Source organism: Astatotilapia calliptera, chromosome 22 (genome assembly GCF_964374335.1).
Source record: "Astatotilapia calliptera chromosome 22, fAstCal68.1, whole genome shotgun sequence".
NCBI lineage: Eukaryota > Metazoa > Chordata > Actinopteri > Cichliformes > Cichlidae > Astatotilapia > Astatotilapia calliptera.
Genome location: NC_137442.1, coordinates 4,039,015 through 4,053,542, shown reverse-complemented (window position 1 = coordinate 4,053,542; position 14,528 = coordinate 4,039,015). Strand labels below are relative to the sequence as shown.

Sequence of the window (14,528 nt, the reverse complement as noted above, 5' to 3'; positions counted from 1 at the left end):
AGCATGATGAGCTCATTCCTTTGATTTTCATGTTCACTGGTTTGTGCTGTAAAGTTTTAGTTTATCTATGATCCTAACCTCACCTGTAGCCACAAGCTGTGGGTTTCACTGATACATGCACTTGAAATGAGTGACTGTCTGAGCTTTCACTCGGAGCTTTATTTAGATTTATTTTATCTTAGATTTATTGCATTCTCATTAAACCTCCACCTGTGGTCAAAGGAATGAGGCAAGTTGTGTAAAGCCTTGAGTGCTAAGATAGAATAGAAATATGCTATATAAGAACCAGTCCATTTACCATTTCAGACATGTCCAACTGGGAGGAGACAGCAGGAAATGCTGAAGAGCCGTGCTGTAATAGCCGTGCCTGCACATGTTTGAACCCAAAAATCCAGCTTGTTTGGCTACAGTGATCAGATGCCATGCTTGGGTAGAGTTAAATAAATCGCGCCCTGGTCTGCTTGAAAAGCTGGACCTCAGTTGTACTCAGGTACATCACACAGTGTGATCACTGTCCTCACTCCAATGCTGCCTTCATGAAACTCACTTTAACCTGTGACACAGGGCAGCGTGTCACTGCTTCCCCAATTAAGTCCCAAAATGCATACAATTGTGAAGAGAACTGTGCAAGAGCACATCTCAAAAGAGAGAGTGTGAGAGAGAGGCTGAGATGCTGAGACAAACTCTCGGGCGCAGATCAGTGAGCAGTGTGAGTACAGGGGAATTTAGAGGAGGGGCAACTGTGTTTGAGCACAGTATACAGTGAATCAGTGCTTAGTGCGAGCACTAATGTCTGGCTTGGAAACACCCCTTTATTTCCCCAGAAGGAGGAGGGGGCTGGTGAGAAGGAGGTGTGGGCACCTGACCCAGATAAGCAGCAGATGATGGATGGATAATTAAGAACAGAGTAGATCAGATCAGCAGTGCCACTGGCTCATCTAATAGGGTAAGAATTATGAGTTCAGTTGGGCACCTTTTATAAAAAAGGACTTCAAATGCTTTTCTGACCGCAGCATCCTGAGTGACAGCTACAGCTACCTCGGGTGCCACTAATTAAACGTGATGGACAGAAAACCTCCTCTGGGCTACTGTTTGGAAGCACTAAACATTTTGACCATTTTGGTCATTGCTTATCAAAGGATGGTACGATATTAATAACTTGTTCACCACGCTCTAACTGGCAGAGTTTTATCATCTGTTTTACAGTAAATGGTACCAAGTATTTGTTTTTAAATTGAAAGTGTTTAAGACCATGAATTAATCTGAGAAGTGTTTAGTGAGGTGAAATGAAATGTAGGCTCATTTTTCCATACAACTGCAACCAGACGCAGTCTCCCCCTGCAAACCGCTAGAAGGAATTCAAGCTATAGACATTTCTGCATTAGCTTTGCTGCAGGCCTGTTCCTTTTCTCATTTTTCGCTTTATACATGCTCCCCTCGTCTCTTAGTCCCTTCAACCAGAGCAGGGCATAGGAGACGGGGGAGGAGTTACAAGGAGAAAGGAGCCGAGGAGACAGGCTTTTAACTATGAGACAGACTTGCTTTGGAGCTCATTTTATTGCCATATCAATAAATTATGACATTTAGCACAGCTGCATTATCTGCTCTGCTTTGTTACAGCCTACATCTGTATTTATTGATGTCTGATGTCATACGAGCGTAACAGTGTTCATGACAGCTTTTATATTTAGTGCTGCTTTTAATTAAATTTACAGCGCCGTCTGAAAAGAAACATTTTTTTTAAATCACACAAACGTTCAAGAGCAGAAAGTTTCATCATGGATGTGACCACCTTAAATAACTGAAACATCTTATCAAACGAAGGACTAACTGCTCATAGATCGCTCCGAGTGCCGCTGTTTGGATAATCCAAAGATTTTGCAGGCGTCTTCTAGAGGTAATAAATCTGCAAAGAATATACCTGTGTATCTTCGATCCTCTGTCCTCCAGATGCATTTTAGGAATTGGGACATCCTTGAACATGTGGGGTGATTGTGGCTCAAGAGTTGGGAGTTCGCCTTGTAATCGGAAGGTTGCCGGTTCGAGCCCCGGCTTGGACAGTCTCGATCTTTGTGTCCTTGGGCAAGATACTTCACCCGCTGCCTACTGGTGGTGGTCAGAGGGCCCGGTGGCGCCAGTGTCCGGCAGCCTCGCCTCTGTCAGTGCGCCCCAGGGTGGCTGTGGCTACAATGTAGCTTGCCATCACCAGTGTGTGAATGGGTGGATGACTGGATATGTAAAGCGCTTTGGGGTCCTTAGGGACTAGTAAAGCGCTATATAAATACAGGCCATTTATGTAGACAAGTTCAAGATGTACTGAGATTATTTTTGATCAGAAGCAGAAGGGAGGAGGACAGAGGAGACTAGGAGGCAGAAAATAAAGCAATGAGAACATTCTGTTAACTTCCAAATTTCTATTTAGATCAAGCCATGAGATCATTGTCGATGTTTCGATCTTCACGGCCTGAATTCTTCTGTTTTACTTGCATTTGAATCTAGTTGAATAGGATTTATTCTGTCTGTCAGTCTGTAGCGTTTGGTTTGTCGCACTTGGTCAAGAACTCCCTGTTTCTGAGTCTGAATCATCTCTCCGAGCTCCTCATCTCTCTCCACCTGCTGGCCTCTGTGCAGGCCAATAAATTACACAGAGGAGTCGTGTTTATGGAGGTAAACAACTCAAAGGCTGCTGCGGGATCAGAGCTCAATGCAAACAGCACTTGATCAAAACTGAATTCTGTTTCTGATGCCGTGACCGCTGAATAACAACTATGCCTTGCAATGCCAATGTTCCAGGTGCTTCTCACGGTGGCAGGCGGGTGCAACCCATGCATTTATACACGCTGATGTAACAGGCTTGCAGGATGCATTTCTATCACAGCCATGTTGTTGGCTGGTCTGATGTATTCCTGCATAAAACCAGTGTTTTTGTGCTCGTTCTTGATGTTCTGTTGACAGCAACAGGAAATAATGTTTTTTTTTTATTTTATTTTAAAACAACAAGCAAAGTTATTTTAAGCAATTTGGGAAACTACTTTGAATTTTTATGTAAATGTCCATTGTGTAAGTTTCCTTTAATAGTGGCTCAGTAGTTTATGGTTTACACATTCACCTAGTATGTAAAAGATCTCTGGTTCAATCCCAGAAGGCGACACAAGTCTTTTGTGGCGTTTTTCAGGAAGAGCATCTGGTTTATAAAACAGCTCCATGCTGTGGTGACCCATGGTGAAAAAGGGAGCAGGTTAATGTAGCTTGCTTTATTGAAATTTCCTTTTACACCAGTGGCTATGTGATGCACACAGATACAGACTTCTGCAACCTTTGTGGAGATTTAACCTTCTCCTGCCATGTTAACTGCTCTTTAATTCTCACTTTTTAAAAAGAAATAAATTTCACTGATATGTCAGGATAAAAAAAGACAAGAAATGTGGAGTAAACTGAGTGTGGCATCTATTTAATGGATTTATCATAAAGTTATGTGAACATCTATGTTCATGTTACTGAATATGTTATGTTCTAGTGGCTCTGAGTTTGTTTTACATGCAGCTTCTGATTTCTTGTTTTATTTTAGCTCCTCTTTCCTGTCCAGTCCGTCTCCGTCTCGTCTCCGTGTTTGTTCACCTCCAGTCTCCACAGTCGTGCCCCCGTGTCTGTCTGGTCTCTCTGTGTTCTGTCACCGTGACCGTCTGTGTTCCCCGTCTTGTCTAGTTAATACATCTGCAGTCCTGGTCCCATGTCCATCTCAGTGTTTCATCAGTCTGTCTGTTTAGTCAAGTGTCAGGGTGCTCGGTCTGTGACCCAGCATTTTGAGCTTATTTTGTATTTTTGATTTCTTAGGTTATATTTGAATATGTTAAGTTCTTATGTTACTTTTAATTAAGGTTTAGTATAATCTATGTTATCATCAAGGTCCATTTAGTTTTGAGTTTTTATCTGTTTTGTCCTCTATGTTTAACTTTCAGTTTTGCCCGTGCTTTCGTCTCCCTTATCTGTTCTCATGTGTCTCTCCTCATGTTTCGCGTCTCCCCAGTTTGTCACGTGTCTCATGTCTGTGTGTTCTATGTTGTCAAGCTCTTGTTGTCATGTCCCATTATGTTTCCTGTTTTATTTTGAAGAGTCCCGCTGTGGCATCATGTTCATTTGTGTCAGCTGTGTTTCCCCAGGTGTTTCCACTTCCCTCATTATCCTTTTGTGTATTTAAGTCCTCTGTCTCGCTCTGTTCATTGTCAGGTCATCTGTTTAGCTCATCTGAAGCATTCGGTTTCTCAGGTTCGTGGTTTATGTTTGTATGTAGAGTTTTCCATGTCTAGATTTAGCTTTCCCAGTTCAGGTTATAATTTAGTTTTCACCATTGTCATTTTGTTTCTACGTCTTTCTGGTTTCTGCTTTTGGGTCCGCTCCTCAAACACACCAACCAACCCGGCTGTGACAGTCAAGTCCACGTGTCTGAGTCTCAGTGTGCGTTACATCTTGTTTTATTTTGTTAGTAGTCTGTCCTGTTAATCAGATTTAGTTCACCTGTGTTCCCTGGTGTGTTCCAACTCCCTGATTATCTCATGTGTGTACTTAAGCCTCTAGTTTTCTTCACTTTCTAGTTGCAGTCCCCCCTCATGCTCTAGTTAAATAAATCTGCCATTTCCCAGCCAATGAAGCTGTGCTTTGAGTTCACGTTTGTCACGATTCCTGCATTTGGGTCCACTTCCTGCCTGCTACACTGTCCCGTGACAGTTTCATACCAGAATGCTGATCGTATCCATGACTGTTCAGTTATACAAGTCTGAAAATGCTGGGAATGTTTTGTTGTAAAAGCTCAAAGCTTCTGTAAGTGTACATCACTTCAAACAGGGAGAAAGCAACAGGGAACAGGCTTTAAGGGTTAGAAAAGTTACCTGGACTAACTATTACTATAACAGCACTTAAAAGACAAAGTGACAGCAGCACATACATAAAGCATCAATCACTGATGGAACAACAAAAAGGACGGACGTCTCTGTTTTGTCTCCCTTTCTTACTCTTTCTGCTCCTCTCCATCTCTCCAGGGTCCACAGCTGAGAAGTGATACATGGCTCAGTAATAGCCTGAACCCAGGGGACAGCAGCTCTGTGGCCTTGGTAAGAGACTATCAACACTGGCACACCTTCACACCCGGTCACACACAGACAGTCAGAGAGTGCCGGCGTACACACAGGAGTACACATAGGTTTGACTAATACTAGCTCCTGCAGGCTGTGACACCACCATTTTCTCCCAACAGAGCATCCCTTTTCCTTTTTCATGATGTTGTGACACGTGCAGGAGTTGAAATTAATATTCCTTTTGTCTGCTTTCCAAAGTCTCTGAAACAGCATTTAAACTGGGGACGTACGTCTGTGTAGCTTCTCACTCATCCGGGTCAGTCCTGAGAGCTTAGAAAGGAGAACACTTGCATTTACAGGACAAAGGACAGTCTTTTGAGGATGTCAGTGTTCACATTTTGGACAGAGAAGACAGATGACCTCCTTTACTCCTCTTTCACACCATCTATGTCCACTGTGAATGAGCATCATTGAACAGAGGCAGTGACTTACAACATCTGTTATAAGCCACTGACAATGCAGTCTTGAAATCCCTTCCAAGGTGCTTCAATCACCACTTACACTTTGCCCAGGTGACCTCAACACATCACACGATGGGGTGGACATCACCCCTGGAGATGGTCTAAACCTACACCTTTTTCACACCTTAGCTCATGTGATGAGTCACAGAATCAATAGTGGGTCATTGACATTAAGGATCACCTTAAACAAAGACAACCCGACTTGGAATAAAATACCCAGGACTCTCCACCATTTGTTTTTAGAACTGAAGAAGCCTCTACCACGAGAGATTACATCTTCTAAAACATAAGCAATCCCATTATTCTTTTTTAAATCCTCAAGATTACACTAGGGATGACTCAAAATGTTGGGGTGTCCCTTGTGTTTGATTGACCTGTCATTTAGACAAGGAACAGAAAACAGACTCCTCAACTTGTCTAAAAGACAGAAAAACCTTCAGAAGACATTTAAAAATGTTAAATCGATGAAGTTAAAAAATGTCCAAACAAATATTGGGTATTTTAGGGGCTATACGAAACTGTTAATCACATTCTCCGTTAACCAAATCGTGCTTTGAACATCGCAGAAATATGCAGCTTTTAGTGTCACCAGTGCACCGAGAGTCAGATTAGTTTCTAGAGTTTAGCAGTTTGTTCCATATCATACATCCTGATGCAGAAGAAACAGAACCTGGTTACATGTAGCGTTGGTTATATTTGACATGCAGCCTTTTTTTTTTTTTTTCAGTGTGGTGTGTTTTCTTTTCTTTTTTTTTTTTTCTTTTTTTTTTTCTTTCCCCACCTCTGCTCATTTATGACTTTCGTTAATGGAGACAGTGAGTGACACTACCCGGGGTGGAGCCAGCAAAGGCTGCAGTCTTTAAATGACTAGTGGACATCCTCAGTCCACTAGTCGTTGCTGGTTCAGGTTCAGATGGCTCGTTTGGTCACTACACTGTAATGAAGCCCATTAGTTTTGGTCACACCTGTGGCTGTTTGGCAGTACACTGTATGCAATGATTACAGTATGTTTTCATTCACTAAAGTAAAGGAAGTGTTGGTATATGTTGCTTGTTTGCTGTAGAACAGGTGTAAGAGTAAGGTGGAGACATTCAGCTTCATCTTCTGGTGAGATTTTGTTCATGGCTCTTAGTTCCCTTAAGCCAAACTTAAGCAGACATCCATCCATCACTCACTATCTCCGCCTGCTTTTCATCCAACGTGGCTGGAGCCTTTCCCATCTACCACCGAGTGAGAGATGGGGCACGTCCAAGCTGCCAGGCCGTCACACAAGTGACACATGGAGACAGACAACTATTCACACCTCTGCCAATTTAGAGGCACTAATTAATCTGAACTACAGTCTGAGGCAGGAAGGTGGAGCACCAGCAGAGTCAGACTGAAAATGAAACCCAGAAAAGCCTCGGTTGTCTGGAGGTTTCAGACCCAGTTTATAGGTCAGCAAAGCTGATCAATTAATAATAAAATACTGAGATGAATTCTGAAATTTAAATGACATGTCACGTGTGCCTCAGCCACTTGGTCACTCCACCTTTTTTAATGTTTCAGTGACTCTCTGAAGTCTGTGACTCACAGTGATGCTGCCAAACCAACACAGCAGACACACTACTGGGGCGTTTTTGCCTTGACTCTGGTTTTTAGCAGTAAAATTAATAATCAGTTGAATTGAGGGCAGATTACTGACTCAGCCAGATGAGACCATCCCACTGTCTGGCCATGAAAGAAATCCTTGGCAGGCTTGCATGTTTGTTAGAAAGAATCGTGTCCAGATGCACTGACCGACATATTAAAAGGCTTGTGCTCTTAATTAAAATGTTTATTCACTTATTTACAGCGATACACAAAACAGGATTATGGACATAAAAGAGTGTTTTTTGCTTTATTCAGCTTTCTTTAGTGCTCTGATTTTGTCTTGTGGTATATATACTGGGAGTCACAGATTTGGGTGTTTTATCCTAATCTGCTCACTGAGTCTGGCATCATTTTCAGGTCCAAATGCTTGTTGAGTTTTTAGAAGCTTAGCTTAAAGACGAGCGACACATAAGCAGTGTAGATAAAAAGCTGGAGAGGCCAAAACAACACCTCAATAGTTTTTGGAGTGCTTGTGTTAAAAAAAGAAAGCACTGTAGAAGGTAGAGATGATGGGTCTTATCCAAACTAGCAGACTGGAAACGGGGTCGATTATTATCACCTAACAAGCTTTGAGCCTCTGGGCTCAGGCTGCGATGGAGGCTTCAGAGTTGGGGTAGGTTCACTTCTTACAGATTCATTTTCACATTTCAGCACCAACTCGGTACATTTGAGGATATAATTCAGGCTTCACAGAGCTCCCTGTGGTGCCACCAAACTCTTTTCTTACTTTTGATAATGCGGGGGAGGAGGATGCCCCAAAAAGGAGTGCTTTCCCTTTAACTCAGGTAAATTCCCATGTACTGAAACAGACTGTCTGAACACTTTACGCTCAATACACTGCAAACACACACACACACACACACACACACAGGCTTGCAAATACAGTGCTGTAAGAAAGTATTTGCCCCGTTCTGAATTTCTTATTTGTTTGCATATTTCTCACACTTAGATGTTTCAGATCATCAAACAACTTTATGATAACCAGAGTAAAAATATAATGCAGTTTTTAAATGATGATTTCATTTATTAGGGCAAAAGCTACCAAATCTACCAGGTCCTATGTGAAAGTAATTGCTGTCTGTTGTTATATCTTGAATTAACTGCAATTAACCACATTTTTCAGAGACAAGACTTAAATTTCACCAGGTGCACCCCGGCCTGATTACTGTCAGTTTAATCAATAAATCACATAAATAGAACCTGACTCACAAAGTGAAGTAGGCTAAAGATTACACTCTGCAGGGGATGCAAACAGCTGGAAATGGCCAACGGCCGAGTAGCCATTCCTGACTTATTTGATGTCTGCAGGCATAGTTGAGACTTCATCACAAAAAACAGGAGGCATACAGACATCCATCCAGACCCTGGTGCTGACTCTCTAATGAAATTTATACCACTGGGACCCAAGCAGACCCTAGAAGTCTCAGAAAATATGATCCCAACTTTACTATCTCAAAAAGCAGCACATCATGTTACATCCACGAAAGAAACTAAGTAACTGACATATATCATCCTGAAATGGGTTACAAAGCCGTTTTTAATGCTTTAGCACTCCAGCAAACCACAGTAAGAACCATTATCCACAAACGGAGAAAACTTGGAACAGCAGTGAACCTTTCCAGGCTTCCCAAGCAGATTTACTCCAAGAGGGTCACAAAAGAAACCAGAACAAAACCTAAACAACTGCAGGTCTCACTCATTTAAGGTCAGAGTTCATGATTCAATAGTAACAAATAGACTGAGCATGAATAGTGTCCATGGGAGAGTTCAGAGGAGAAAACCACAGCTGGCCAAAAGGAAAACATGAAGAGTTCTGGTAAACTTTTCTGTGGACTGAAGGTTTGAGTCCTGTTACATCTGGTGTAGGATTAACACAGCATTTCATAAAAAGAACATAACAACATGGAGGCGGTAGTGTCATGGTCTGGGGCTGCTTTACAGCTTTCAGGACCTGGATGAATTTATGGAACCATTAATTTTGCTCTCTAACAGAAACATCTGAAGGAGAATGTCTGGCCATGAGTTTGTGCCCTGAAGCTCGATGGCACTCGTGCTATACAGCAGGACAGTGATGCAAAACACACCAACAAGTGGCCTAGACAAAGTCTGGTCTTAAATCTGATTTGGCGTGACCTTAAACAGGCTTTAAAACTCCAGTCTGGCTCAATTAAAGCAATTCTACAAAGAACTGTGTCAGAATTCATCCTGAGTGATGGGAAAGACTCATTGTCAGTTACTGCACTGCAGTCCGTACTGCCAAGGTTGACACAACCAGTTTTTAGGTTTTGGGGGTAAGTTTGGATAACTTTGCAAAACTGCATTTTTTTCATTTATCCAGCTTATTGTTGTCCAATATCAGAAGTTGTGTGATCTGAAACATTTAAGTGTGACTCATATGCCAAAAATGAAGAGATCAGGAAGAGGGCAAACATTTTTTTTTTGCAGCACCACGTATCTTTGGGGGCGGGTCTTTAACATTTCTAAGGGCTACACTGTGTAACAACAGGAGACAGTTCTGGATGAGTAACAGCGCTTCTTTCTCACCTCCATAATATTTGAGGGGCCAAAAATCAACACTCATGCTACCACTCTCACGCTGGAGAGCGCTCAGATGTAACAGGAGAGCTGAGGACGCCAGCACCAGAGTGTCTTTTGCATTCTGTCACAGAGGCTTTCAGCAAAATGGAAAAATAGATTGAGGTGTGCAGCAAATGGTGCAGGCATTAATTTTTTTTTTTTTTTTAAGAGATAATAGCACTTTACCTGATCCCCATCTTTCCGTACCGGCACGGCATCTGCTGCTGGAGAGGCAGAGAGGGAGAGAAAATGAGATGAATTTAAGATTTCATTATCAGGTGCTTCAGTAGTTACAGGTATGATGCCACATGCAGAAAACAGGAATCGGTTTAAGCTGTCTGTGATAGGAGAAGGTGAGACAGGAAGATACAGTGAGGGAGAAACACTGACAGCAAGAGGGAGAAGCAGATAACAGTATGTCACACTGAAGCCGCCTTCGGCCTGCTCGCTGTGGAGGAATGACAACGGCGTCCAGTATTTCTCTCTCACACACACTCGAGCACAAACACACCGAGCTAAAATTAGATTAATTATCCACGCCAAGCTTTGGCACGCAGAGGGCACAACGAGTGTGAGTCATAGAGGCCAGAGATGACTCTGAAATATCTGAGGGTGATAACAGTGGATGCTTATTATTGCCAGTAAAGTTAATAATTTAGTGCTAATAAAATAGAAAACAGGGACCACTGTTCTCTGGTGGAGCAGAGTAGAGAGACTGTGATGACAGCTGACTCACCACTCGTCTTGCTTTCCTTGATGACCTTGAGCATGACCTTAATGCTAAATTAAGTTATCCAATGAATCTGTCAGTGTAGCAGCTCATGCTAGCACTCTGTGTGAGAGCCAGCAACAAACGAAACAATGATGAGACACAACAGGCTGCCCTGCATTATTTTTGCTACATTACTGGATGTACTGTGCACCAGAGCAGCATTAATACCCCGGAGTACTGTGCAAAAGTCTTGAGCCACCCCTTCATTCTTAAAATTTTCTATAAAAATGGGAAATAGGTGCAATTATACACGGGAATACAGTGCATAAGGCAAAAGGACAGTTTTTTATGAGCTTGAAAATTAATAGTCTGAACTCTTTTCTGTTCATCTGGACTTAACGTTTTCAGTGGAAGAAAACATTAAGTCCAGATGAACAGAATCGACTTTCTGGGATTTCCTTACCTGGATGATTGAGCGTGCATCAAGACAAGATCTTTTAGATATGATTTCTTGTCATTTCAGGAATCATTTTCCAGGCTTCTTGAAGGACATCCAAAGCTGTGTTTTGGATGTCGGCTGCTTTTTAATGCACTGGCAGTGTGTTTGGGATCAGCGTCATGCTGAAAAATAAAGCTGTTGCCAGTCAGATGCTTTTCAGATTGTAATGCATGGTGGAAATCTGAGAAAAGAAATCTGATAGCGCTTTACTGTCATTCACAATGACAATAAATTGAATCAGAATTTTTACATTTGGATCAATCACTCTATAAAACCTGCTGCCACTGATTTTCCACCCAGTTCTTGTGTAGTTTACCTCGGCCTTTTCTCTCTGGTCTCCAGCCTTAAGAATGACATCTTGACAGTAACCATTTCTGATCATACTTCTGTGAACAGTAGAAGAGCTAAGTGCCTCTTTCAGATCCTGTGCTAAGTATTTTTCTCCCCCCCCCCCCCCCCCCTTTTTTTTTTCTCTCTTAGACCTGCCAATTCCTCCTCCAGTTGTCCAGTTTACCCACATAGTTTTAACGACACACTGCACACCATGCCAGGATATGCCAAGTTTTCAGCTGTCTGAGAATGAACTTGTTGGTGCAAACATACCATTTTATGATTGTCAAACTGTATTATCGTTGGCATTTTTTATATATTTAACTAAAGAAATGGGAAGAAATTGTGCTGTTTTAACAGGCTGCCATAACAAAATGCCAAAAGCTAAAACTTTAAATTGCTTCTTTGCTCCTTTGTGAAGTCTGTAGACATAACACTGATGTATGCCTTGAGATAGATTCCTTTTTGTGTGCTTAAATGACTCATAGGTCAGTGTCAAGTGGCCTAACAAAAAAACGAAAGCATTTCTCTGAAAATGGTCAAGTCCGAGGACTGGACTGAGGCTTCAAAGACTAACTGGAAGCAAAATATGATGAAAGGATGGCTCAAGACTTCTGCACAGTACTGCAGGTGCCTGAAGTTGTATATGTAGTGTGCCAGCTCAGAGATTACAGTAAGCAGGCAGTAGAAAATGCCACAGTAATTTGCATCCAATGGCAGATTTATACCAAGTGTCAACATTCTGCAGTAATGAATTATTTTTCTGTAAATCGAGGAGTGTTTACTACATTAAACTGCATGACTTTATTCAGATTTGGTGCTTGAATTAGACTTTTCCCACCAAATTTATTAATGTTTATTAATGCATTGCACTGTATATTAACGATGCCAGAGAAATGTTAAAGCATGTTACTGAAAACCAGGTAAAAAATGAGGCGCTTGTGTTACGCTTGTACTGCTCATCCATCTCATCAGCCATCGTGCTTGATTACATTTTCCCTGATATCGGTTTTCCATCACCTTTTATATGTTGATGAAACCTTTTCGCATTCCTGACATCGCCCAAATTTTGGTGGAAAAAAGTCAAACAAGAATGGAATAAGTGCATCTTCAGTGGCAAACACGGCGCAGTTCTCTACTCTATAATTGCCAAGGAAATTCCAGACAACGTGCACGAATGCTTCCAAGCTGCTGGTTCAGTGGGCTTCAGCTCCTTTTGAGTTCATTGTCAAGCATCAGGTCATAGATTTCAGGACCAAGAAAGACACCTTCCTTAATTATTGGTTAATTAAATGTATTTCTTAAAAACTGAAGCACATCACGTTTCCGTCAGGCTATAATAGCTGTCCAATACTTCATAAATAACAAAACAGGATGTTCTAGATGAAAATGGTTTTTAGATTTTGAGTCAGTAAAATTTGTTCCAGGTGCAGGTGAAAGAATCCCAGGAGCAAAGTGCTTGTTAACCAGTGTTACTGGATAATAAAATTAAATAGTTAGATCCTGAATACAGCATAAAGCTGTTCAGTATTTCAGGTCAATATAATAAACCAAATCATTCTCAGCAGATTGTATTGATACAAAAAAGAGTGAAAACCGGGCTACAGACACAGAGGGCTGAACAGAGACTTCTTGAGCTCTAAATCATGTTAACAGGAATATGAATGGCTCTTTCCAGTAAGCTGTCCTTGATGCTCCTGTTATGATTCAGGAGCCTTGGGAGGGCTGTCAGCTAATGTGGTTCACCTGGTCATCCTGTGCCCTGAAGATCGTAAAAGCTTGTCTCTAAGCTCATTCTCTGTCTCAGCACCAGCTGGCATCAAGCTTTTAGCTCATTTATTTATTTATTTTATATTCAAGCACAAAAGTGCATACATTTAATTATATATTCAGCAACCAACATGCTAATAAAAAATAAAACAATCATATATTTTATGAAAGGGATGTGCATACATGTGCTATGCTAACCTTAATAAATGACCTTGGTCTTATTTCTTGTGTGAACACTGTGGCAGTCGCTGAGTCAGTTTGTCGCAGTATGTTTCACGTAGCAAGCATCACATCCTAAATATGTAAACAAAAACAGGATATGAGTCATAAGCAGGGAACTGAAGTGCACGGAAAAGTCTTCTTTTCTTCCTTCTTGGAAGCACCATCTTTTATTGCAGCATTAAGATGATTGAGAAGCAAATCTCTGTCCAGTATATCACTGAGTGCCAGCGCTAAAATTAGATTAATTATCCACGCCGTGCCTTGGCGCAGGAGGGCGTGACCTGTATGAGTCAGTGATGCCTGGGATATTGAAGGATATTAGAATTAAGTGGCACTGAAAGGAGGGGGCTCCCCCTTGTTAACACAGATTATAACCTACATCTGTAATATCTTTTGGTAGAAAGAACTGAGATAAAATCACTGTTTGATCCAAAGGGCTGCAGGAGGACTAAAATACTTCAAGTCAAGTGCTATGAAATTAGTCCAACTTCAGCTAGCAGAAGTCAGGATGAGAGTGCTTATGAAGAAAATTGCCTAAGTTGTTGAATATCAATCTGAGGAGTAATCCTGGGCGTTGTACACTCATCATTAGAACAGTTCATTGCCTAAACCTTCAAAATCCTCCTTTAGCGCATCACCTCTCTCTCGTCTCCTTGCGAAAGGCTGGTTGAAGTGGATTTAACGGCTGTAATCAATAAGGCAGATTGGACTCACTTATCAGGCTACGCTGCTCAAAGAGCCGACATTTCTTATGTATCGCATTCTGAACATATGGCCCAACATGCACACCGATGCTGTCTGCATTGATTTTAAACTCTCTCCCTGGTCCCGCCTCACTGGTCCCAAGCACGACAGTGTCTAAAAATACCTCAGCCTCCATAACTTCAATGGAGACCTAAGTTGTCTCTCCAAGGAGTACCAACAAAGACCAAAGGTGTAGGGAGGGTGTAGCTTTTTGCTCTTGTTCAGGGGTGGACAACACAGATGTTACACTTTATGTCAAGGGACAAGAAGGTGATAAAAGCAATTGATTCAGTTACAAAAGACCCTAGTGCTCACCAAGCTCCACTTGGAGGAAAAAGGTGTTTCTAATTATTTTTATTCCAAAACACAGATGTTTCATGGAAGTGTAGATGTGCCAAAAACTGCATTAATTGTACTGGACAGCAGGGGGCGACTCCTGTGGTTACAGA

At 41.7% G+C, this 14,528-nt stretch overlaps 1 protein-coding gene and 1 long non-coding RNA gene across 9 annotated transcripts in view; one reads left to right on the top strand and one right to left on the bottom strand.

Annotated features, from left to right (window-relative positions):
* The window catches only part of LOC113014183 (uncharacterized), a 71,751-nt gene that overhangs the window by 28,702 nt on the left and 28,521 nt on the right, over positions 1 to 14,528 (bottom strand). For 5 of the 8 annotated variants that reach the window (XM_026155546.2, XM_026155547.2, XM_080296195.1 and 2 more), the window contains exon 2: positions 9,989 to 10,026. The exons of the other annotated variants lie outside the window; for them this stretch is intronic. In XM_026155546.2, the coding sequence (XP_026011331.1) occupies positions 9,989 to 10,026 (38 nt within the window). The remainder of the gene's footprint in view (positions 1 to 9,988; positions 10,027 to 14,528) is intronic. 8 annotated transcript variants of the gene reach the window in all.
* LOC113014185 (uncharacterized) lies at positions 4,227 to 12,150 on the top strand. The gene is made up of 3 exons (XR_003270935.2): positions 4,227 to 4,266; positions 5,037 to 5,108; positions 11,494 to 12,150. It is a non-coding gene; the product is annotated as an uncharacterized LOC113014185 (long non-coding RNA).